General features: G+C 40.5%; 1 protein-coding gene across 4 annotated transcripts in view; it reads right to left on the bottom strand.

Annotated features, from left to right (window-relative positions):
- The window catches only part of LUZP2 (leucine zipper protein 2), a 325887-nt gene that overhangs the window by 114238 nt on the left and 185331 nt on the right, over positions 1-26318 (bottom strand). For all 4 annotated transcript variants that reach the window (XM_082200692.1, XM_082200690.1, XM_082200691.1 and 1 more), the window contains one exon: positions 17175-17237. In XM_082200692.1, coding sequence (XP_082056818.1) covers positions 17175-17237 — 63 coding nt within the window. The remainder of the gene's footprint in view (positions 1-17174; positions 17238-26318) is intronic.

Below are 26318 nucleotides of genomic sequence, written 5' to 3'. Positions count from 1 at the left end.
TAATGAAAGCAGGGCATCCCAACCAATTCCACAAAAGAACACAGTGGGTTCTGACTGGTTGCTTTTTAAGAGACTAGGACTTTTTTTCTGGTCATCCCTGATTGGCTATTGGGCTATTCTACCTCAAATGCTATTCTACCTTAAAAAAGCAGAGACATCACCTTGCCAACAAAGGTCCGTATAGTTAAAGCTATGGTTTTCCCAGTAGTGATGTATGGAAGTGAGAGCTGGACAATAAAGAAGGCTGATCACTGAAGAATTGATGCTTTTGAATTATGGTGTTGGAGGAGACTCTTGAGAGTCCCATGGACTGCAAGAAGATCAAACCTATCCATTATTAAGGGAATAAGCCGTGAGTGCTCACTGGAAGGACAAATCGTGAAGCTGAGGCTCCAATACTTTGGCCACCTCATGAGAAGAGAAAACTCCATGGAAAAGACCCTGATGTTGGGAAAGATGGAGGGCACAAGGAGAAGGGGACGACAGAGGATGAGATGGTTGGACAGTGTTCTCGAAGCTACTAAACTGAATTTGACCAAACTGCGGGAGGCAGTGGAAGACAGGAGTGCCTGGCGTGCTCTGGTCCATGGGGTCATGAAGAGTCGGACACGACTAAACAGCTAAACAACAACAACCTCAAATGTGCCCTTAAATGGTAGTAATGCCTCTTGCTTGTTGGCATGGAGGATGGAGATATATTAGTGTGAGAGAGAGAGACTGTAGAAACCTCTGACATTTGTGTGGCTTGAAAGCAACCTACTATCTGTTGTTCCACCCACTCTTGCCTCTGTCACTCTCCACCATGGGCACGTGGCCTGGGGGATATCACCCAATAAGGAATGCAGCTCTCAGGCCTTTGATACGAAACAGAAGGAAGGATAGGACAGTGCATCCTATTAAGGACATCAAAAGAAGGACTTAATGTAACAGGATACACCTTAGGGTTGCCATATTTCTAATAGTGAAAATCTAAACAGAATAGTTGTTGAACATTTTTCCAATTTTCGCCCAGACACTGCTTCACACAACCCTGCAAAGCATTGGTGGAAATAGAAATATAATGGTATACAAGGAATCAAGTTATTGGAAAACAGCTATTACAGGTTTTTTTGTTTTGGGATTTTGTTTTGTTTTTGCAAAAAAAAAAATAGATACAGGTAAGAAGGAAATAAGCAATAATGGAAAAAATATGAAGAGAAGGAACAAAGTTGATAAGAACAATGAAAATCAAAGCCTTTCTTCCCAAGAAAGGAAAAATATAAATTATCTGAGATCTTGTTTCCTGCTGTGATAAGAGTGCAGATTATCAATATGAAAAAAGCCAGTGAGAAAATATAGAAGTGACCTTGAATGCATATTGTAAAAAAAGTCTCTTTTGTAGCTACAATCCATGTCGACAAAGAAATAAGTCCCATTGAAGTCAATACTTTTAAAAAACTTGATTTTAACATAGATTTTTTGTTGACAATTTAATGTAGATTTTATGTTCTTCGTAAGCAGCTCAGATGTTTTATTTACCATTAAGCCGTATACAAATTTTGCTAAATAAAATAAATAAATGGAGCTTTATCCCAAAGTGTTATATTATTTTAGCATGTTTCATGTCACATTTAAGGCTTCATTCCAACCCACCTGCCCTTTGTGCCAGGCTGGAAGCAGGGTGGGGGGGTGGGGCTTGGATTGTACTGAGATGTTCCTCTGCTCAGACCTCCGGGCTTCCGCTAACCTCTGCCCATCCTGTCCACAAAACATGCAGGCGGGCTGAAGTACCACTGGTGGGATCTTTGCTGGAAGTAGTGTGTGGAAAATTCCAAAACTGTGTGTTTTGTGGATTAGGGGAGGCTTAGTTGTCCTTGCCAAAGTACTGCTATCACTTGACCGCATCTGCCTAGTGGCTGTGCCAGGTCCAGTAATTTGCCTGCCCCAGTGGTACAGGGATTTGTCATCCACCCTGGCTGATGTGAGTGACAGGACTGAGATTGCATCAATTTGTCATACCCCATTGGCCGGGGTTTGTATTGTTATGTTAGAGAAGATAACACCACACTGTGTGGAAGAACTATAAGCTATAATCTTTTGCATTATGTTAATTATTTGTCTGCAGTTTTGTCGAATGGCTGCTAGAAATCATTGTAGTAGAAGTAGCTGTATACTTCTGAGGAGGATTTTAAATGTTGTTTCATTTTGTTTCCCACAACAATTTTGAACACAGTTTGAATTGCAAATACCTAACTGGGAGGAGGGACTGGTCTCCTAGCTGAATCCAATATTTCATCAGGACATTGCCACACAGAGAGCTTAACAGTCTTTGAGTATAATGGCACTAGCTAGAGGCTGCACAATGTCTTGTGCAACACACATGTTGGATTCAGCAGTTGTGCTCTTGAAAGAACAAGGTTCCATGAGCACAATGGCTATTGTGTTGTGACTGGCCTGACACAACTGGATTGCATTGCATTGGGGTTCAGCTGGCACTCTGCCAAAAGGCAGGTTAACTGATGCTTTGGCCCCAGAGGGTCTTGTGCCTTAATAAGTTTCAAATTATAACAGTCGGTCAGAATGCGCAGCTATTATATAATTTAGTGGAACATAAAGAGGTCAACTTCTTTTGTAGGCATTCTATTAAAATCTGATGGCCACGGTTGTAAACCAATGACGCTTCGGGATTACAGTGAATGTTCTTAGCTGGAATGTTTTGGCTGTATAATGCTCAGCACTGTTTAGGGGGTAGTTAGGCAGTCTTTGAGAGCAGGGAGCAGAGACAACAACTTAAGCTGAAATCACGGAAAGCAGCAGTCAAGAAGGTCTGCAAAGAGGAAGAGACTCCAGTTGCAGTTTTTGGAAAGAGCTGAGGCCAGTGTGTCAGCCGTTAACCTGAAGAAACAGAAAGTTCCCTCACTAGGAAGGCATCTGGTGAAGACCCAGAAAGGCCTCAAAGGTAAGGGGGATGGGAAATTGGGTGGGTGGGACTTCCGGTGAAGTCTTCTAATTAGCCTGCAGAATGAAGCTAACAGGATAATTGGTATCAGTATAGCAACAGGAACTAGAGCAAGTGCACAACCACCTTTTTAAAGCAGCAGTACAGCATTAACGTAAATGGAGCAACAGTAGTATTGATAAGTCGTTATTAAGCAAAGTATCACAACATATTCAACCTGCAAATAAATCTATCTTGTTATGTTATTTTAAGCTAAAATGAAAGTTATTTAGCTTTAACTTTCCAATCCTGGTCTTTTTCTCCCATTCTTATAGCCCACTACTTTAAGTGAGTAAATGCATACAGAGGCACCCCCACCCTTCCTGGATTTTAATGATGGCAATGGGGAGATAAGACAGATAAGGAAAGCAGATACTCTTTAATATATGGTGTATTTGGCAGAGTTCCTGTGCATGATAATAATATAGTGGTGAGAATATTAAACCACAGCTGGCTGCATTCACTGTAAGTGGTCATAGTGAGGGTTGGCATCAATCATTTGAGCGATGGGGAAAACATTATCCTTTGTGTGGCCAGTGTCATTGCATGACCAGGCAGTGACAGCCCCAGCCCCCAGGGATCATAAGGAAGGAATAAAGATTCTGGCAACATTATATGGAATTAAAATTAGGCCACAACTTTATTAAACTTCTTCAGGAAGACCTTGGCTTAGGCCGGGGGGAACTGGGGCTCATCAGGGTAAATGGGATAGGGAGGTGCTCTGCGAGATGTAAGTGTAGCAGGCAGCCAGGCCCATATCCCCGCACACAGGGTAGTTCACTGACGACTTCTCAGTGTATGGCCTGTGACACCCATATATATATAACCCCTTTAAGAGGGGACCCTGGAATCGCCTCTGCAGGGGGTTGAGTCACCACTTCATGCCCCCCCCCAAAAAAAAATAGGGAAGAAAAGACTAAAGGATTCCACCCAAGGCCATAACCGCCAAAGTTGTGATGAATTGCTACAGGGAAGACAAAACCTGCCAATGCAGGAAAATTTCTTCCGGGTCCTTCAACAGCAACCAGTCAAAGACCATAGCAGTGCCCACTAAACAGAAAGAAAAAGTTAACCTGCAAACAAGAAACATTAAACAAAGGAAAGGTAAGGAGGATGAATCTCTATTGTCGGCTCCACCCCCTATTTATAAATGGGGCTGGCCCCACCTCCCAGCAAGAAACTTGATTACTGAGGCTGGTCGTGAACCTCCAAAAAATAACACTGAGAGGCAAGCCAGCCCCATTTCCCAGTAAGCTGCCTGGGAACTGTAGCACCAGGTGCCATCCTGCAAAGGGCACCCACAATGTAAAGTGTGAGTGCTCATTATATGACTCAATCTGTGTATGGCACTGGATTTAGTTGTGTCTGGATTGAATCAGGATTTTCTTATACAGTGGTACCTCTTGTTGCAAACGGGATCCGTTCCGGAGGCCCCTTCGCAACGTGAAAAGCCCACAACTTGAAGTGCCGTATCTGCGCAGGTGTGGGCATGATTTGGTGCTTGTGCGCATGCGCAAAGTGCGATTTAGTGCTACTGCGCATGTGGTGAAACCCAGAAGTAACCCTTTCCGGTACTTCCGGGTTGCCGCAGGACGCAACCTGAAAAAACGTAACATGAGATATGACTGTACTGTTCTGTTCTCAATGGAGAGAGACGGTACAGTAAGCTTACTGTCTGGCTTCCAGAATGGCACATCCTCTAAATCTCCTATGACACCCTCACTTCCAGTTTCATGGTGACAGTCAAATCTAGTTGGTTACATGGTAATGTGACATTAGCACATTTATGGTATCTTCCTTGATTGGCTGAGGTCATTTTGGATTAGAAAAAACATGAAAGCAGCAGCAGGGAGGTAAATGGCAGTAAAAGCAGCTAACAAAAAAGGAGGAGGAGATAGTAGCTTTCCCTACTGTCCTTCACATGTGGGTTTTTGTCCTCATTTTAAAATCTGGGGATTATGAGAAATTTGGCCTTGTACCCTTTGCTGATGAATTTAGTTTTAGAAAAGGCAATAAGGATAGTAATGCAAATTGATGCAAGCACTGTGAGTTTTATCATGTAAGTCATTAGGCTGGTGGCACTGAGGAAAAATAAGTTAAAGAAAATGTTGACATGATTGAAAATAACTGATTTGGAGATTGAAATATTCATTAATCAGGCTGGATAAGGCTTTATAAAGGTAAAATGGAAGGTACTTGAAATGTAAATTAATTTGAGCTGAATAATTATACATGTTAAATAGGTAGTTTTAGGCTTCTTGAAGTGTTAATATTTGGGACTAATGAACTGTAAAACGATGATGGGGGAAGAAATTCAAATAAATGGAAATCTCCGTTTGCTGCTTTTCTTACTGAAATCTAAGCATGCTTCTAGAATTTTAGGTAGTACCTTGCAGCAGTTTCGCTCATAGCATACTCTCTCAACCTCTACCCATCATGGGTAATATGAGCTAGCTGAGAGTACAGGGTGTGCCTAAGGCATATTTGTGGGTAGGTGGAGAGGTGCCTGGTTCCTTAAAGGAGTGTGACTACTCCTAAATATGACCTCCTTGGTCCTTGAAGTACTTGGCATCATCCACCCATGCACAAATGCCCTTTTTTGAGTACAGTGGTACCTCTACTTATGAGCACCTCTGGTTACGTATCCTTTGGGATACACACGTGGCAAACCTGGAAGTATTTTTCTGGGTTTCGCCGTGCGCACATGCGCAGAACAGCCACCTCCGGTTGTAAAAACCTCAGGATCTGACTGGAGCTCCAGAACAAATCCCTTCCACAACTGGAGGTACCACTGTAAAGTGCTTGAGAGAATAGTGACAGTTCAGCTGCAGAACGGATTATCTTGACAAATTTCAGTCTGGGTTGAGGCCTGGGTGAATCAGCCTTGGTCACCCTGATGGATGAAAAAGTGGCATAGTGTGGGTTGCCAGTGCCCAGGGCAAGGCAAGTATTTTGCACCACCTAACCCATGCTCATTAATTGTTCCTCATCATCCTGGAAAAAAGTGACAAGTGGGGTGTTCTGTCCTGTGCCTGCTGTTGTTCAATATCTTTATAAGTAACTTAGATGAAGGAATTGATACTCATCAAATCTGCAGCTGACACCAAACTGGGATATATGTATTATATTAGGGGACATTGCACACACGCACATATATGGTGAAATTATATAAAAATACATATCTTATGAGAAGTACACACAATGTACTTTGGGGGGGGGGCAGAATGCAAACTGGGAAATTGGCTAACTTAATTTAAAACTTTTAAAAAAATGAAATTGAGAGAAACAGGAATTGATACAACTGTCACTCCTTAGCATACTCCCACACACACCAATTACCTCAGAAAATGCATATGAACATTCTGTGACTCATGACAATTCAGATGCTAACGTGGTTCATTAAACAATTGGGAGATTTAAAATGAAATAGGGTCACATACTCTTAAGTTACCATTTAAAAATGTATTGAATGTCAACTGTTATTGGCCTAATGTATCTGTTATTGGCCTAAAATAGAAGGTATAGCAACACCACATTTTCTTGTGATTTTCACATCACTAGAATCCACTACCATATTTTTAAAGCAGCTACAATGAAACAACTGTAACCGATTCCAGAATCTCTTATATAGAGTCTCTGAGGTAAAGGTAAAGGTACCCCTGACCGTCCAGTTGCGGATGACTCTGGGGTTGCGGCGCTCATCTCGCTCTATAGGCTGAGGGAGCCAGCGTTTGTCTGCAGACAGCTTCTGGGTCATGTGGCCAGCATGACTAAGCCACTTCTGGCGAACCAGAGCAGCGCACGGAAATGCCATTTACCTTTCCGCCAGAATGGTACCTATTTATTTACTTGAACTTCCTGACGTGCTTCCAGACTGCTAGGTTGGCAGGAGGTGGGACTGAGCAACGGGAGCTCACCCCGTTGAGGCGATTCGAACCGCCAACCATCCCATTGGCAAGCCCTAGGCTCTGTGGTTTAGACCACAGCGCCACCCGCATCCCTCTCTATAGAGTCTCTGAAACTGAGTACAAAACATTAAGTGTGAGCTGATTATTTATCTTACAGCTGGTACGTCCAAGGATTTAATCTTGAGATGCATGAGGTAATTTCATATACCGTTTAAACCAAATAATCCATGCTTTGTATATCATCTTTGTAGAAGAGAGCATAAGGAGAAAGGTTATCTGTATTAATGGCTCAAATGTCAGTGCTTCCTTTAATCCATCCTTCACTGGTTACATGTTTGACTTTGTTCTGCTTGAACTATGGGACTGTACTGCCTGTAACCCAACTTTCCGAATGAATCTGTGCTCCTTTTATCACTTCCCTAATTATGTAGCAAGCCTGACACACAAAATCTTCTACAAGATTTTCAAGCAACCCCGCTAGCTCTGATTCACATTTTATAATCTCACTTCTTTGGCACATTTAAGACTTCTTTGATTCCTTAAGAATATCTGCATTTCCCCCCCCCCCCATTGTTGATTGAAATGTTTTCAGCAGTGATCGCAAACTGTAGTCTGCTGGCCATGAATTCCATTCAGGTGTACTGTGGAAAGGTTGCAGAAAGGTAGAGAATATACATACTTGGACCTGCACTTACATTTCTTTTCCTGGCATTCATTTTTGCCCTGGATTTATCAAATAAGTTAACAATGTCCTGACCTAGGGCTCATGTTTTTCAAAATCTGGCTTTGCTATACAGTCTACCATTCAATCCCGCCACCCTTAAAATATTACCACTTAAAGGGTCCCTTTTCAGAATCCTGGCCAATACACCACTGTTTTGGATTACAATACTGGTACCTCAAAAATAAAAAATTAAGTGGTCTGCTAAGACAACCAGCAATGTTCAAGTAGTGCAAATTTTATGAACTGTTGCAATAGGGGAATTCACCTGTCTAACTATGCAGTTGGTAATACAATCCATATAACAATAACCATTTCCCGTATTTTCCCTCTTTTGCCTTTGGGCCTTACATTTTTTAAAAACAGATGCTGACAAAGGCATGTGACACTCCTAGACTCCCAATGGCATGAAATTCTGCTCATACAATTGAACTTTTCCTTCCTCTTCTCTTCCCTTTAGCCCTTCATACATCAGTAAAATCTGCTCTGCCAAGTTGGGGGACATTTTGGACAAAATGTTTGGGCATGGATCAGAGTTGTATGTAACTTGTATGTTGTGCAAAGAACATTCAAGTGTCTTGACTCATAAAAGTCAAACTGTATTACCCTGATCAATAGACAACAGGATCTAGCAGATAGGCGTGATTGTTCCAGTGCAGATATTCCAGCAGCATAACTTAAATGAGGGCTCGATGAGTCACATTTGAAAAGCCCCTTTCCTACACAATAATCCATTCTGTACAAATGAGAGCTGGGAACATGCTTTTTCCATTGTGGAAACAGCTCTACATGTGAGCTGATACCATATGCTGAGGTAATTAAACTGCCATTATGAACATCACTAAGAGCAAGCACTCAAGAGTAGTACTTAGCAGAGTCACATGGTCATCTCAACATGTGTGACCAATGGATCCCAATGGCATGCAGCTTACAGTGCCAGAGCTATTTACATGACCTTAGATATATTGTTTTCCATCACACTTATATATTAGAACATACAGAGAAACAGAAACTTCAGCAACAGCTTTTCTAGTTTTTTTATGCATTTAGATTATTCTAACTATAAAAGTGTTACTGTCACTGGGAATTTCTCTGCCCCCACCTCTCATCGTTAGCTATTTTACACTGGGAAAATGTACACTGTGTACAGGAAAATACATAATGCAGTGATGGCACATCATACATTGTATTTACCTAAACATTACAAGGAAGAGGTCAAAAGAGATATGAAGCAGTCACAGTCTAGTTAATCCCTTGCTGTGTTAAGTGCTGTCAAAAATGCAATGCATACTCTAAGATTTTTTGAAAGGTATGTCTATGCCTGGAATCCTAAGAGGTTTAGCAATGACATGTGGTTGTCTTAAATCATGGGAATGTTCTTTTCATAAATAAAACATTGCTAATACAATGTGAATAATAAGTTTCAAGGAACTTCCACACATATATAAAGGTAAAGTGACCTCTGACCATTAGGTCCAGTTGTGACCGACTCTGGGGTTGCGGCGCTCATCTCGCTTTATTGGCCGAGGGAGCCGGCATACAGCTTCTGGGTCATGTGGCCAGCATGACTAAGCCACTTCTGGCGAACCAGAGCAGTGCACAGAAACGCTGTTTACCTTCCCGCTGGAGCAGTACTTATTTATCTACTTGCACTTTGACGTGTTTTCGAACTGCTAGGTTGGCTGGAGCAGGGACCAAGCAACAGGAGCTCACCCCATCGTGGGGATTCGAACTGCCGACCTTCTGATCGGCAAGTCCTAGGCTCTGTGGTTTAACCCACAGCACCACCTGTGTCCCTCCACACACATATATACTGACCCTCTTAGGTGAGGCTTGTAAATGGTCAATCACTTACCTGTGGTGAATAACATGGCATCCAGGCAAACAGGAAAGCTTTTAGAAATAGGGAGGCTGTTGGTTCCTTCTCTCTTTTTGACTCTCATTCCTTCATTTAAACGTTGTCCCGATGTGGCACAAATGCCCAATATAATGTGGGATGTGTTTTAATGGGTAGGAGAGGATATATTACAGTACTTGCAATTAATTGCTCAAGACACCCATGTGTGTGGGTTGAACATCCCACCTTTGACAGCAAAATGCAAAGCATAGGAGTTATGCTTGTTTTGAGCAAGCCCAGCTATGATGTAAGTTGGCTCTCCCTTTCTTACCCACTTAACAAAGAATCAGACAACAACTTGGGAAGTAAGTTTAAAAATATAATTTGCTTAGTTATAACCTTGCATTGGTTCACAACAATAGCAGCAATAAAAACTATGCAGCTAAATACTTACATTTACAGTATAAGCAGCCTCAGGCTACGGGCGTAGCCAGGGGGGCAATCAATAAAAAGACTTAACTAAGGTTCTTGCCCCCTAACATGAAGCCTGCCCCCCCCAACATAAATCCTGGCTATACCCATGCCTCAGGCATTTGCCTGCGCTGGACCAAGCAGAGGCATGTCTCCATTGCTGATCAAGACGAGAGAGGGAGGAGAAGGAAGTACTATATGGTCCTTCCTCTTCAGGAGAGGAGGGGAAATGACATCACACAGAGCCCTCTCAACCAATTGTATTTCTATGGTCTGAGTATCTGCCTATCAGCAGTATAGCTCTGTGAACTTAGCCTCTTCTCATGCTAACCAGCAAGAATATCTATTTGTTAGGTTTGACTGCTAATCTCCCACATATTGATAGGTGAGGTAGTAAACATTTTAATGGGCTAGTAACTTCTATGGATTTATTTGCAAGATCATCTGCTGTCTTGATTTATCCTGATTTATCCTGCCCCACAAGTCTCCATAAAGCAAGTTATGAGTCTGTAGGCACATGTATGGACCTATAGCTATATTCATGTGGTTGTTTCATGCAGCTGGTGACCTCTATGCATGGAAAAGAAAATCTGAAAGGCTTGTCACAAGACCAAGAAAATTCTCCACTAAATTATCTTGAAGAGGTCCTCTGGAGAAAAAAAGCAGATCTTTCCTACAGTTCATTTTATTCTGTGTTTTTAACTTGTTTTGTAACTCAGTACAAAGAGAGACTCAAGTGCTCCCTTAATTCTTCTTTCCAGAAACTCTGACATTTATATCTTTCTACCTTAATAATAATAGTTTGGTGACCCATTTCTATAAGCTATTATATTGACAAAGAGGTTCACAGGGTCCTGCTGTGCCTATTCAGCTCGGTTGCTATGGGAAAATATTTACTGCTTTTTACAGATATAGGAACCTAATCTAACCTCAGCTCAAATCCTGTCAATGGCATTGATGCACTCACCATAGTGTGTATCACAGTTGTGTTTTGCAGCAATTCCACTTGGCTACCAGCCTCAGAAAGCCTCCTAATTGACCAGTTGACCTGGTTCCCAAGGCTACTCTGGGCACCAGATTTCCTTTTACATCCTGCTCACCCACTTGTGCTGTTTAGCAATGGAGCTGCAGCACTGTGAACCCTCAGCTGGGCTCTATTTTCCTCTTTCCCAGTCCATTGCATGGATAACAAATGGCAAGGTGGAGGAGATTGCCTCACTCATTCTCCAAGTGGTGTTTTGCTTTCCTCATTTGGAATGGCAGGGTCCATAGACATGTTGTGAATGTTGTTGTTTTTAAACAAGCATAGTACATACATGCATCTGGAAGGGCTGCTAAGAAGCCTATAGAGGCATCCTAAGGGGCTTTAGAGCTGGTATCAGAATTGGAAGACCAGTCCAATGTTCCCGAATAAAAGTGGAAGGATTCAAAAAGAAGTTGAATTGGACTTAGGCGGCGTAAGGAGAAAACCACTTAAAACTTCTCCCATGCAAACTTTCCCGTAGCACCTGAGATGTAGAGAGAAAACTCTGCTCAATGTATCTTCCATTCATTAACAAACTCGTCTAGGCAGCTTGGATTTGGGCACTCATTGTCTGAACATCTCTTTCAAGGGCAATGCCCACCAAGCTTTATCATTGTCTACATTTCACTGGTTCCTGAAAACTTATTGTAAAACGGCATTTTAATTTGTGTTTTGAATGTGAAAGATAAAGAATGCATGATAATGCAATCCTATGTATTTACTCAAAGGTTTCACTATGTTCAGTGGGGCTCACCTTTTAGTCAGCCTGCAAAAGATTTTTTTTTTAATTATAGTTTACATTTTAATTTTAAATTGAATGTTAAATTGTATGTTTAATTTTGTGTTCCACATTGGAAAGCATCTGAAAAGGAAACCTATCTGTATATATAGTATAAATATAAATAAAGTATAGATAGGCCAGAGTTCTTAGCTTGCATCGTATGTCTGCCTACAAGTATCTTTGGCAAGCAGCCTTTAAAAATTATATATAGGAAACTCTTTCAGGCAGAATCAATGCAATTCATCACAAAGATTTTGCCGGTACCATTAATCCCACATAAGCAATTTTTTCTATTTCCTTTAATGTAAGGATTGCTTTTCACTTACATTAACTATGGGGTGAAAAATGTAATAAGTTTTTTCTACAACTTTGTGAGGGTTTGTTCTTTTTTAAAACCAAAACTATATCCGCCGACACTGGAAAATGGCATGCTAGGATTTTTGACTTACAACAATATTTGATCTTATTTGAGTTCCTCAGGTCTTTGTCTCAGGATTAACTTGTCGAGTGCCAGCTCGACATCTGAAGAAATCAGTCTCACACCAAGATAGGTTGAAGAAATATGGCTGCTCTGGCTCCGGCTCTCTTAGAGCTACTGCAGCACAGCCTTTATTGTGTGAAGTCAGAAAGATACAAAATACAAGCAAAGCAATTTGTTCTCAGCCAGCAGATAAGGACCATCGCACTAGACCATGCGAGCATCAGGCCATGCTAGTTGACCAATCATTTGGGACAGCACGAGCTATTCACGCGCTGTTCATGCTCCAAGGATGCTCTTAGCTATGAAATCACCCTGCAACAATAAGAACTTTGCTCATGCTCTCATGTACAAGCAATCATTTTCCCACATTAACTGAACCAGTTGTCTGTTTTGAAGGTGACAGGTAAGATCAGTGCTTTTTTCTGGGGGGACGCAAGGGGACGCATACCCCCAAATGTTTTGTGAATCTTTGTACTTTTGTCCATTTAATGTATTTCTTTTTCCCCGATTTGAACTTTAAAATGGTGCTTTTCTTGAGTCGAAATGAGTACTCCTAAGCATTTTTTAGAAAAAAGCACTGGGTAAGATAAATGACTCATTGATCCTGTGCTGCGGTTGATTTCAGAGAAAAGAGGGTGAAGCTACCCATCACTTTTGTGTTGCCCCCTTCCCATTGAGATACAAAAAGATATAACTAGCATCAGTATAACAAACTGGTTCAGGCAGCTTCAACTCCCACCCCACCACTCAAACCTAAGGGATTCTAGGCTGTACTCTGCTAGCAGCAGGGATATGGCACCCTTTTGTGTTCAGCTGTTTGCCTGGAATATTTATTAACAGGTCCTAAAGAATCCAAGAACGACATCTATATGTTTACACATGCATTTCCTTGGGAACTGCTTATATTTTCCATTCCCATTTCTATTTAAACTTTGCTTGATTGCATTGCAAACAGCACTTTTAATTTAATTTAATTTACTACACAGCGGTAAGGCCCAGCATGTCAAACAATATGCTCGTGTGTTTTTTTAAAAAAGCAAGTATCTGGTAGGTACACTCCTGGTGACACATGTTTTAATAAGAATTAAAATCAACCTTTTAAACTTTAGTTTGATTTTGCAAATGGAGCCTTGCAGTCAGATCCAGCTATGCTATAACTCCCACACTCAGGAGATTTTTGTTTGCCCCCTCCAGCCTAAGAAACCTACCACAGCTATATGCACCAACCATGGTATTACTATTATTACTATTACTATTAAATATATTATCTACCCTTCACCAGCAAGTTCCAGGGTGGGTTACAACAATTAAAGAGTGGGGAATTAAACAGATTACAGCCACAAGAATAGAGGAGGCTCTGAAAGCACACATATCAGATGTCAAAGGTCAGGGAAAAGAACCTACCCAAAGGGAATTTAACCCACAACCTCACAGCACATGTGGGTTTTAGTCACCCATTGCTTACTTTTAGCCCCTCTCCCATGGGTTGAGCTGGTTGGGTGCCTACTGATACAGTGTACTCAGATCACCAGGCATTGGCTTTTAGCACAACCATAGTTTCCTTTGGGTTTTGATTCAGTGACCACCCATAGCATGACCACTAAAGTTTGACTGTCAGTATGACTCAAGGCTTTTCATCAGCAAACCTTGTGAGACTGCGTTGCACATACAGTGGTACCTCGGGTTAAGAACTTAATTCATTCTGGAGTTCTGTTCTTAACCTGAAACTGTTCTTAACCTGAAGCACCACTTTAGCTAATGGGGCCTCTCGCTGCCACTGCATGATTTCTGTTCTTATCCTGAAGCAAAGTTCTGAACCCGAGGTAATATTTCTGGATTAGCGGAGTCTGTAACCTGAAGCGTATGTAACCTGAAGCATATATAACCCGAGGTACCACTGTATAAACAACCAAATCATCTCCCCGTTCAATTTCCAACAACAGAAAAGGGTATTCTTTTGATCCCTTGTGAACAATCATAACATGGAATATTTTTTTGCTTCCTTGGGGTTATTAAAGGTGGTAAAGCTAAACTTCCCAAGCTTACAGAAAAGTATGACTACAGAGCTAGCAGTGCATCCAGGCGACAAGGATGTTTACAAAAAGGCCAGCGCTTTGCATTTTTGTTCACTGAAACATGCTGATGAAAGCATTGCGAAGTTCCAGTCTTGTTTAAAGAATAGCATTCATCAAAATTCATTAGGCACCGCTAAGCGTTTAGGTGAACCGATGCAGGCAGTCCCAAAGCAGCCATAAGCTCCCATTTCATACCTTTTATTTTTATGCGTCTTTTAAAGCGTTTTATGTGAAAGGAGAACATAGATTTTTGTACGACTCCCCAAGAGACATTTTAGCGCATTTCCCATCCCAAAGAGGCTTGAGAGATTGCAGGTAGAAAATGAAATTGTCTCGCAGGAGCTGGTGGGTGACAAATGCTTCAACCAAGCTGATATATAACATAAAGTGGCAGAGAAGATCAAAGCTCTTTATGCTACCAGGGATCAAATACTTCACACAGCTGGAGGAGCTGCAAACCCCAAAATGTGCTAAAATGATATCCAATGGTTTGAAGAAACCTAAATTGAGTTATTTCTTAATATCACCTTTACCCGAAAACAGGCAGCTTAAAAACAACGAAATATAATGCAGGTATTTTTGGTGTTTATGATACTAACTCTGTAGAGATGGGGGAGAATTTTGTTTCTTTTGCATTTTAATGTGAACCTACCTAATTTTGCTTCCCAAACCAAAATGGAGTTATCCTTTGAAATTTGCACTGCTGTGATTTTGGAGATGCTGTTCTCCATCCAAATGCATATGTACATATAGGCATATATTGGGGGAAAGTGTGTATTTTAGTGAAAATAGTACAAGAATGCCTGTATATTCCTGCCTGATCACTAAGGTCTGCAAGTGAGGCCCTCTGGGTCATACTACAGCCTGCAGAAACCCATTTGGCAGTGACTAGGGAGAGGGCTTTTCTCTATTGTAATGCCCACCCTGTGTCATTTGCATCTCCTCTGAAGTGAGTAAGGAGCCAGTAGTGATATGCTTCTGGCACATATTTATTCACTCATTCCTCTCAACTGCTCCACCAAGTTACTTGCAAATGCTATATTGCATTCACTGCATGTACTGAGCTTTTTTCATGGATTTTTATTTTAGATGATTTTAAACCACCTTGACTTTTTTTTAAAAAAAAAAGCTGCCAGATAAATGATTTTGATACAGTAAATGATGTTAGGGAAAATCTCTTGCAAAAATGTGTATGTTAGGAGAAAAGCATGCCAACTGCATATGAATTTCCATGTGAACCTAAAATAAAGTTTCTGATGCAGAAATGCAGTGAACTGTCTGGAAAAAATGAAAGAGAGACAGAGAGAGGGAGAAACCAAAATTGTAAGATTTATCCATCTCCTCATTTACAACTTTAAAGATGGCTCAAAACTGTTTTGTTTAAAGGTGCTTTTTCCATTGACCAATTCACAGAATTTTGTTCCTGATGCTTCTGTTTTTCACAAGTTTTTACACTGATTTTATTGTTATTATTTACTGTGTTTGTGACTCACTTTGAGCATCTCATGGAGGGGAGGAGTTGTGTATAAATATTTATACAAAAATAAATAAATCAGCAAAACATAGCCATTTCTTCAAAAAAGGAGCGGATTCACAAGCCTACTGTAAATGCCCTTAAACGGTTAGACAACAACTTCTCACAAAGAACATCTCACCACAGAGCTGGTGAATTATTTGGATTTGGTCTTAATAGAACTTGATTGCTTTGAGAAACACTGTTTATTCATACACTCAAAGAAATGAATCACTGAACTCAGTGGAACTTACCTCTGAGTAGGATTGTGCTGGGAATATGACGTAATATAAGCAAAACTAGATAGTTCCCATTTTCAATTGCACATTCTTTCTTTCTCTCTTGTTTTTTGAAAGACAATAGAACCTGTTTAGGGTTGCCATACATCTGGAATTTCTCGGACATATTTGGAATACTGTAGTCGGTAGTAGTGTCAGGACAGAAATCAGAAAAAAAAGTCCAGGGAAATCTGGACGTATGGCAACCCATGTTGCCAGGGTCGTTTGTGCCATTTACCAAAATAAAAGCTCAAAAATGTCATTTTTTGCAAATTTGCAAAACTTTTCTGGCTGGCTTTTCACTGTTTGAAATATGGCAACCCTATCGAGAATCAGTCTTACTATAGAGAATTTCAAATACTTGTTTCCTCCTGTTTCAGATCATATAGTTAAAAATCCATTATTATATCTAAGCCATAAGAAAACCATTCACTAAAATGTGAATTTAAGGCAAACAGACATAGTTATTTCTGAATGTTCATTTTTCAGTCAGGGCAGGGACAAAGAACCCAGGACAAGAAAAACCAGTGGGGGGGGGGGAAATGCAGATTTCATAAAAAACAAGCAGACAGGAGTTTGGAACAGGCATGTTATCATAACAGGAAAAACCTGGGAAAGGCAGGCTTACCAAAAATACAAGTCACCAGAAAATAATCAGATATCAGAAGCATGCCAGATTAGCACTAAAACTCCAGGACAGAATTAACAACAAGGCAGCTAGGATAGAGTGGGGATGGCTAACCTGTTGGCCTACAAATGCTGCTGGACTACAACTCCCAACACTTGGCAGCCCCCTGGATACAGGTTCCAAACTTCAGGCCTTGAACACAAGATAGAATGTTGCACCATATATCATTAAGGGGTTAACTGGAGTCAGCAAAGACTATTTCCCTAGAATGGGGCCAGGTTGCTCAAAGGAACAAGGTGTAAAAATACAGTATGGCAGAATAGAAACTGGGTATTGTAAATACCCCAGGCATCCAATCTCTGTAACTTTTTATTTAATTCCACAGAAACAAATACAGATAATTAATATACAGTAATTGTACACTATCATTAATGATGTACATATTTTAGGTATGTTTCTGACAGCTAAGGATCCTCTTACCTCGTTTTGAAGATCCCTGATCATTTTGCTCTTCCTTTCCATTTCAGTCTTCAAAAAGTTAATCTAAAAATGAAAAATAACCTATTAACTGATTGCCATAAATTCACCCAAAAACTCCCAAGAGAGAGGCATCTTATACTTTTTATAGATCAACTTTTACCTGCGTACCTTTCAGAAAGGGGGATTCTTCTCTGTCCGCCCAAGCACTATTAACACTCTTTGATGAAACATTGGAAGAAGTCCTATATAACAACTTGGGCTACTTTTAGTGATAACAAGGTTGAAGATGGCTAGGCAGCAGAAAAAGGAAACTGGAATGTATGGCAGAATTTGGCAGGTGTCTCCCTCAGAAAAAAACTTGCATAATAAATGGATGAGCATTAGTTAAACAGGATAAATTCTGGAGCATTTGGTTCTCAATCTTAATCATTCTCTAGGTTGGGTGGGGAGGTAGAAGTGAGAGTAATTCCCTTTGGAAAGATGCTTTACCTTGAGAAGATTATACAGGCACGGACAAAACACAACACATTGCTGTTTTTTTCTGGGGACTATACTACTTCAGGACATATTTGAGAGCACACATTGAAATGATCCAATTTTTTTTTTTAAAAAAAGAAAACCTTTCTACACAGGGAAGGCTACTTTGGCAGACCAGAGAGTTTTGACTAGAAATCTTTCTTCTGACACTCCAATTTTCCTGATGGGGACAATTTTATCACTTCTCACATCATCTTATCCCTTTTTCAGAATTCTGTTTTTCTCCCTTTATTCCATTCCTACCTATATAACTAGCATCTAAATAGCCTACAAAGAAAATTACTAGAGTTGAACGTGAGAAAAACAAACAAACCCTAATGCTGTGCCAAAACCTGTCCTCCAGTTTCCTAGCCACTGTGATCCACGCGACAGTCACCTCCAGACTGGATTATTGTAACTCGCTCTATGTGGGGCTGCCCTGGAGACTGACCCAGAAACTCCAGCGGGTGCAGAATGCCGCAGCGAGACTCCTTACGGGGTCTTCGCTGCGGGATCACATTCATCCGGTGCTATACCAGCTGCACTGGCTCCCGGTGGAGTACAGGATCAGGTTTAAGGTGCTAGTTTTAACCTTTAAAGCCCTATACGGCTTAGGACCCTCGTACCTACGGGACCGCCTCTCCTGGTATGCCCCACAGAGGAATTTACGGTCCTCAAATAAAAACATCTTGAAGGTCCCAGGCCACAGAGAGGTTAGGCTGGCCTCAACTAGAGCCAGGGCTTTTTCGGCTGCGGCTCCAACCTGGTGGAACACTCTGTCACAAGAGACAAGGGCCCTGCAGGACTTGACATCTTTCCGCAGGGCCTGCAAGACAGAGCTGTTCCACCAGGCCTTTGGTTAGGGCACAGCCTGACTCCCTCCTTTGGCAATCTTTACAATACTTTAGTTTATGGTTGCCATCAATTTTGATTTTAATTAATTCTTATGATGTTTTTATAATGTTGCACTATTTTAGTGTTGTTAGCCGCCCTGAGCCCGGCTTCGGCTGGGGAGGGCGGGATATAAATAAAATTTATTATTATTATTATTATTATTATTATTATTATTATTATTATTATATCTCATTCTTGGGTCAATCAATAATTTCTTTAGACTATCCATGGATGCAGAATTTTTAGCTTATTTTATCACTGTGAGACCAAAGGATAAATGTGATTTTTTTCTTCCAGCAAGCATTTCTCCAGTATTTTGCAGTCTCCCTCAATGTCCATTTTTCCTTTTTTAAAAAAAATTCAAAGCCCCATGGGAGGAGTTGCCTCTTGTTATGTTCCCCTGGGCTGTAACTGAAGTCTGGGGACCAGGGCTGCAGAGTTCACACCACTGGTGGTATTATTTGTAAAATGAAATAAATAACATTCAGAAAGTCACTTTCAAGCAAGGTAAATACATCAAAAACTCTGCACCACAATAAAGAGAACTTCTCCTAATTTTCTCTCCCTTTTGATCTTTTTGAATACAATTTGTTTTTTCATCACTTGATGGAAAATCTTTGGAATAAAATCTCAGACTTAAATATGATTGATTATGATACTCTCCATTGCCTTAATGTTCTCAGACTAAAAGAGATCCATTATTTCAGAAAAAAGAAAAAATCAAAACAAAATAATACACTCCATGTATAAAGCCTATGAAGATGGCATTCACCTAGCTTTTTGTCATGTGATAGGGCAGCTATCATACTTGTTACAAGCATCTTATTAATGCTCAGAATTAACCATATGATAAAATATTGACTAATATGCAGTGCCATAGTTATTTGCATTTCTCCACCATATATGTTACTTGGTCAGGAGGAATACACTGTCCCACGTTCCTCTCACTCCCATCTCAGGGTTGCATGTGGGACTTCTCATATTTTATATCTGTTCAGTTATACATGATTGATTGTGGCTTCTGTATGATTCCTTCAAGGATTTCTGTAATGTTTTTAATTTATTATTTATGTAGAATACTTGTACCCCACCCCCTTTGTAGACTTCAGACCCTGAAGAAGTGGCTTACAAAAAATTCTCAAAATAAAAATCACACACAAATCAAGGTCAGGAACAGAAATTGCATGGTGTCCAAAGGAAACCAAGATTACTCATACAGCATTTCCTGTCATCATCACTGATCTTCCCTGGTATGCCAGAGAGCAGCTCCCTAAGGTGTCCTGAGGCAAGGGAGTGAGGCTGAGCAGATGGATCTCACACAACCCATAATGAAAGGAAGTCTTCCCTTCATGTCAGTTGGTAGTTGCCAGGCAACAGCTCCTGAATTGGTCCTGTGAGGCAAGTGAGCGGACCTAAGCAGCTGGACTTCTCTGAGCCCAAGACTGAAGGAGTCTTCCCTTCCTAGCAGTTGGATCTTGCCAGTCAACAGCTCTCAGAGAGGTGCCCCTGAGGCAAGGAATTTGCATGTGAGGATTAGTAAGTGTTGAAAGGTTCAGTCCCTTAACAATCTCCACAGCAACTATGGTGTTATAGCTAGGTATCTAGATACAGATATTTAAATTCAATAGATTTATCTCACTATAACTGTATTATTGTACTGTGTCAACCAGCTTAATTCCATGAATAACATTCCTCTTTATAGCTTCTTAAGTCTGTAAGGAAAAGCCTCTTGGCATTCACACCTCACTTCCAATAAGTCAGAACAACCTGATGAAGTAAATTCATTTCACACATTTTTCTTAAGTGACTTCAAAAGCCCTGAAGTAAGATCATTCTAAGCACTATTTACTGAATCTCTCCTGCTAATTCCCTCTTCAGTTGCACTAATTTTCCTCTTGTCTTCTTGAAAGATGCATAGGCAATGATTTTGTCAGATGTCTGGGTCTTAACTGCAACCCACAAGATTATCTGTGATGGGTCTCTGCGTTTGTGTTCATATAATGAGCAATCCCCTTTTTAAATCATCTGGGCCAAATTGAGATCAGAAACTAATGATGTATTACTGAGATGAACTATATAAGCAACACAGAAGTGGTAAGAGATCAGCTACCCGGATCATCGTGGCATGGTGGGAAATACTTCAAACCTGTTACGTTTTCAACCATGAAACAGAAAAACAAATTAAAAGGAAACAGTTGTTAAGATGTAAATGTGAAATTATTTCGCTAAAGAAAGACACTTAGGCTACATCCTATACACACTTTCTTCATTGTACTAGGGATGGAATATAAATTGCTTCAGTGGACATTTTAAAAGAACTCAACCCATAGTAGTCAAGAAATAAGTGGACAGGCAGCTTGTGGAGTAGTGAGGTAGCCAAGTTAGCTGATACCAAATTGTTCAGAGTTGTTAAAGCAAAAATATTTTGTGAAGAGCTCCAAGAGGACTCCTGCAAACTGAGTCAAGGGGTGTGTGTCTAAATTTCAATTACATATATGCTTACAGTGGTACCTTGGGTTACAAACGCGTTGGGTTACAAATGCTTCCCGGAAGTAGTACCTCAGGTTAAGAACTTTACTTCAGGATAAGAACAGAAATCATGTGGCAGCAGTGGTACCTCAGGTTAAGAACAGTTTCAGGTTAAGGATGGACCTCCAGAATGAATTAAGTTATTAACCAGAGGTACCACTGTATTGGCATTGGACTGGTGGTGACTGTCTAGGAATGATACAGGGGGAAGTATTCAACTTCTGTATCTTGTAAGTGCAACAATTTCCACTTATATAATGAGAGTTCCCCCTCCCCCATGAGCACTGCACATTCTCCACTGATCTGAGTTGGATGAACCCCTACAAGAAAAAAAAATGGGGGGAGGAATGGAGTAGAACATTAAGTTGCACAAGCAGAAATCCTTGTACTGATGGAACATTCACACAGTGTTATGTCAGATGCAACCTCTTTTATTTATTGCTTCTCCAGGTTAAGCAACCTTGTCCAACCTTTCTTCTTAGCATTTGGTCTCCAGTCCCTCCGTATCTCTTACTTCCTTCTCTGGACATGTTCTGGTTTGTCAACATCTCCTTTCAACCGTGGTACCCAGAACTGGACACAGTGTTCCAGTTGAGGTCCGGCTAAGACATAATAGAGTAGCACCAATACTTCTTATGTTCTGGACCCCGCGCTTCTATTGATGCAACATGTAATTGCAGTAGCCTTATTAGTCACTGCGTTGCACTGCTGACTCACTTGTATGTTGACAGCTTATTATTTAACAAGATGCTCTCATTAGTGAATTTTGTTGCACCAACACAGGAAAAAGGACCAAATCTGAAGGATTTGTCTGTTCTTTCTAAGGCAAAACATTGGTAGGCAGTTCAAGAGTGCTTTAAAAGCACTTAAATAAGATTAGCAGCACATCTCAGGAGGATTTCATGCATCTCTATATTTAAATTAAGGCTGCCATTTAAAAATCTGGGAATATAGCACATTATCTGGATTCTCTATTTTTTTCCAGTTTTATCGAAGGACAGTGACATTATGTTTCTAGGAGACAAGCACTCAATGCTACACAAAACTGTGTGTTTGTGTTTCCAACCTTATTATACTTATTATAGGAAATGAAGGTTATTTTTTCATTTCCTGACCTTTATTATAACAGGCTTTCAACCTTGAAAAATTCAAATTAAACCATTCTCATCCCTGAAAAATAGACTATGTGTAGATGGTGATGATGTGATTCTAGAAGGCATTTACTTAACACATGACTAGTAAGATACCCATGTATCGGGTGATATCCAATTGTGGTGTCCCACTTGCACAACAGATTTCTGCTTGAGCAAAATTGGACTTACCCTTTCTCCTGTCCACACAGCCTTCCAATTTGTTTTGGAGGGCTGTGGACCCTCCTAAAAAGAGTAGGAAGGGGATCCCCATTGCATACATTGGCATAAATCTGAATTTTGTCTGATATTATTACTGCATATTATCATTATTGTTGTTTCACTTCCTTGCCTTTGGTCTTGTTTGCCATGTAGGCTGAAACTATACCATCTGGTGTGCACCCCCCCAAAAAAAATGGTTTAAAATGACTATGTTTGCTCTTTGGTAATCACTGCAGCTTTTTTGCCCTTACAAATAACCTTTGCATAGGTGTAGTAATTTGTCTTTCGGTTTTCTTTTGCCTGCAGATTCCTGACTCAACCCATTCCATTGCGTGGCAAGGTCCCAAACCCTCCCTGGAAGTGGAATAAAAACACATGAAACAATATGTTAGGTTAATGGGTGAAAAAGGCCACAACTTTATTGGTTATGGAATGTGAGTGGTATTGGCTTAGGCATTGGAAACCACACAACTATATCTGACTCCTGCCTGTCTGCAGAAGTCTTGGAAGGGTTAACCACCAGAAGGGGAAGCTTTGCTGATGCACATCAACTAGGAACTCCCCCAGGGTCCCCGCTACGGGTTGTGCCATGGCCCTTCTGGGGCTTTGGACAGAGAGCACACCCCTCAGATTCCTTTAATGGAATACCAGGGAGTAAAGGAACATGTCCTCAGCTGTGGGCAGTTTAAATAGCCCGTGCCATGCCCCTGGACCGTCCGGATTGGACAGCCTTGGGATGACATGGCCGAGGAGCAACCAATGGCGCAGGGGCTATCCCGCTCCATGTGCGTGGGGAGGGCTTGCTCCCAGTTCACAACGTCATCTCCCCAGGGACGGGAAATGGTTTTGGTTAAAATGTTGTTCAAAACATGATTTTTACCCTGCCCATGGTACAAAATATAAAATGTCCCACTCACGTCTTTCAACATGGGAACCTTTAAATTATTCTGTAAGTTGTTATAATGCTCTTCTTTCAAGATAAGCTCTTGCCTCTTCTGGATCACAATACTGAATCACAGTCTCATTGCACCGTCTTTGGCATGTGGGAGCTGATCATTTCAGGACTATATCTGAGCTACATCAGGCTTCACATATTGTTTTCAGAATGAAACCACTGAAATTCTAGAAAAACTTATGCTCCCGACACAATTTGAGGTCCTGCCCAGAATGCAAAATAGGGCAGATATTTAACCCATATCTACAGAAAGCACTAATCTAAACTAGTTGCCTGTTATACTTAGGTCCACTTCACGTGGCATGTTTTCCATGTTTTCTCCTTGATGTTAATGTGATAATAAAGATCTGATTTAGAGCAGATCGTAATTTAACCTTGAAAAGCTCCTAGCAAAAAGTAAGGTATTTGAAGAAACGGTTCAGTTGCTATCATTAGTGGATGATTGTGCCCTAGTATCTAATGCTTCAGAGGATAGACAAGTAATTATTGATTCCTTTTCAGCAGCATGTACACATTTCAAGCTAATTAAACAACAAAAGAGTTCATATCCAGCATCCGGGATGAGATTTATGTTGCACCAAAAATTACTAACAGCAATAATGCCTTATTGATAATGGATAAAATTCCCACCTCGGGCAGTGCCCTGACTTGTGAATTAAGTATCAGTGATGAAAATGCAAAATCAAGGAGCAGGAAATAGCGTAGCTTTCAGCAAGCCTCACACAAACCTACATGAGAAAAGAGCCGTGAGCCTTCAGACACAATTGAAGGTGCATAGACTTGCAGGATGTCTAGACAGGTTGAAACATCAAGTTGCTAGATCTCAACAGAGAGATTTCCATCCCTCCCCTCATTGCCCTTATGCCTGTAAAATTATCCTATAGGAATCTATGGTGTGTCTCTCTGACTCCGGTTTCTCTCTCATTTGACTATGGGCTGAATGTTCCAACTCAGGAGTTGTTTTCTGGTCTAAATAATTATGACTCCAAAATGGTTTCTTGCTTAACATTTACCACAGGTTGGATAGCAAACAAGCATGGTTGATTAGCATAGACCAGTAAATGAAGTAAAATCACAAAAGCTGGATGTTTCCATGAAAAGACAATAAATTTCCTAAATTCATGTTTATACTAGAAACTACAAAACCAGGAATACAAAGAACCACGTTTTAAAAGCTTCTGAGCCAAAGATGGTAAAAAAACATACGGATAAACAATCCAAATTTTCCCTTAAACAGTACAGACTTTTGAGATGAATCCAATAGGATGAATTGTGTCAATGGACTCTGCATTTATCAACATTTCAGCAAGCTAAATTCTGTCTTAGCCACAGAATTCACTGCACATTAGATACATGCAGATAAAAGAATTCTACTTAATTCCATCACAAATAGAACTTAAGACCTGATGGAGAGAAAAGCAAGGGGAGGTTACAGGGGGACAACTGGGAGATGGAAGGATTAAGCATGTCTCCTTTCACCCATTCCTTCTTCCGTGCAAAACACACTCCCTCTTTAAAGCAGAGAAGCAGACTATGGAGTATATAAGGCACTCATCAGCCCATATAGTAAGGTACAAGGGAGGGTCTTAGCTTTGTTGGTCTCAACCCCTTTAATGCAGTACAAAGTAATAGAATGAAGAAGTAAGAAACATATAATTTATTTCAAGGTTTCTTGAATGTAAATCATTGCAGAAATGGACTTCTTGTGATTTACTGCAAGAAAAAAAGCTAAAGTCTCTGATTTCCAATTGCTTTTTAAGGAAGTAGCATATAGAACAACCACTGTTTGTTTTTGTTTCTTCAGTCTAAACTTGCTTAGACTTCCAAGAGAGAAAATTTGCTTAATTTAGTTTAAAAATGCTTGTGTGTATTTAAAAGTGAAAGCAGAAATATGATGTGTGGCTGTGCCTATGTATGTAACATTCCTTAAATGTTCTGGTCCCATTGCTAGATCTTTCATTCTGTCAATACATAAGATTTTTTTTATAAAAAAAGAGAGAAAGGAGTTTTTAAATAGTGGGAGAAACCTCACAAAGTGCATTTAAAAACTTAGAATTATTAGAAATATACTGAGCATCTCTCCCCCAGTCGTACCTTGGTTGTCGAATGGAATCCATTCCGGAAGTCTGTTTGACTTCCAAAAACATTTGACAACCTGGTTGCAAGCGGAAGCCATGTAAGACGTTCGGCTTCCAGAGAATGTTCTCAAACCGGAACACTCACTTCCGGGTTTGCGGTGTTTGGGAGCCAAAATGTTCGACTCACGAGGCATTCAGGATCCAAAGTACAACTGAAAAGTACACACACACACACAAAAACACACATCCAGTGTATTCAGGCAGGTACACAACTGATAAAATATCATTGTTAAGAGTATAAGCAATAAGTTTGAAAGTGCCTAGTTCATATTTCAGGTTAACTATGGCTTGCCTGTATAGTATAGTCAAGACACCATTTCTCACTCCCACCTTTCACCTATATACAGTTGTGATCATCATAGTGGTTTATCTTGTAGGGTTGCTCTAAGGATTACAGAAATAATAATAAAGACGTATACAGAGTAGGAAGGAAAGTATGACTATGTGCACCTTGAATGATCCATGAAATAGAGTGCTTTTCTGAATTTTGCTGCCTGGCAAAATTTTGCAAGATTTCATGGACCACAGTTTTAGGGACCCATATTTGTCAGATCTTAACAGAATCAAAATTAGGTATATGATTGGTTAGTTATTTTTATTTGTATTACCATCAGGCATGCCCCTTTATGATGCTTGAGGCAAAAAAGGAACATTCCGCTCCCTTGCCATTCCCCACCCACCACCGCCTCTCTTACCTGTATAAGAGAGGCCCTGACTTCTGGTGAGATCTTGCAAGATCTAGCCAAATTCTCATGAGATC

Source organism: Podarcis vaucheri (genome assembly GCF_965113315.1).
Source record: "Podarcis vaucheri genome assembly, chromosome: 1".
Lineage (NCBI taxonomy): Eukaryota > Metazoa > Chordata > Lepidosauria > Squamata > Lacertidae > Podarcis > Podarcis vaucheri.
Note: the sequence above shows the minus strand (reverse complement) of the source record. Positions and strands in the feature narration are given on the sequence as shown.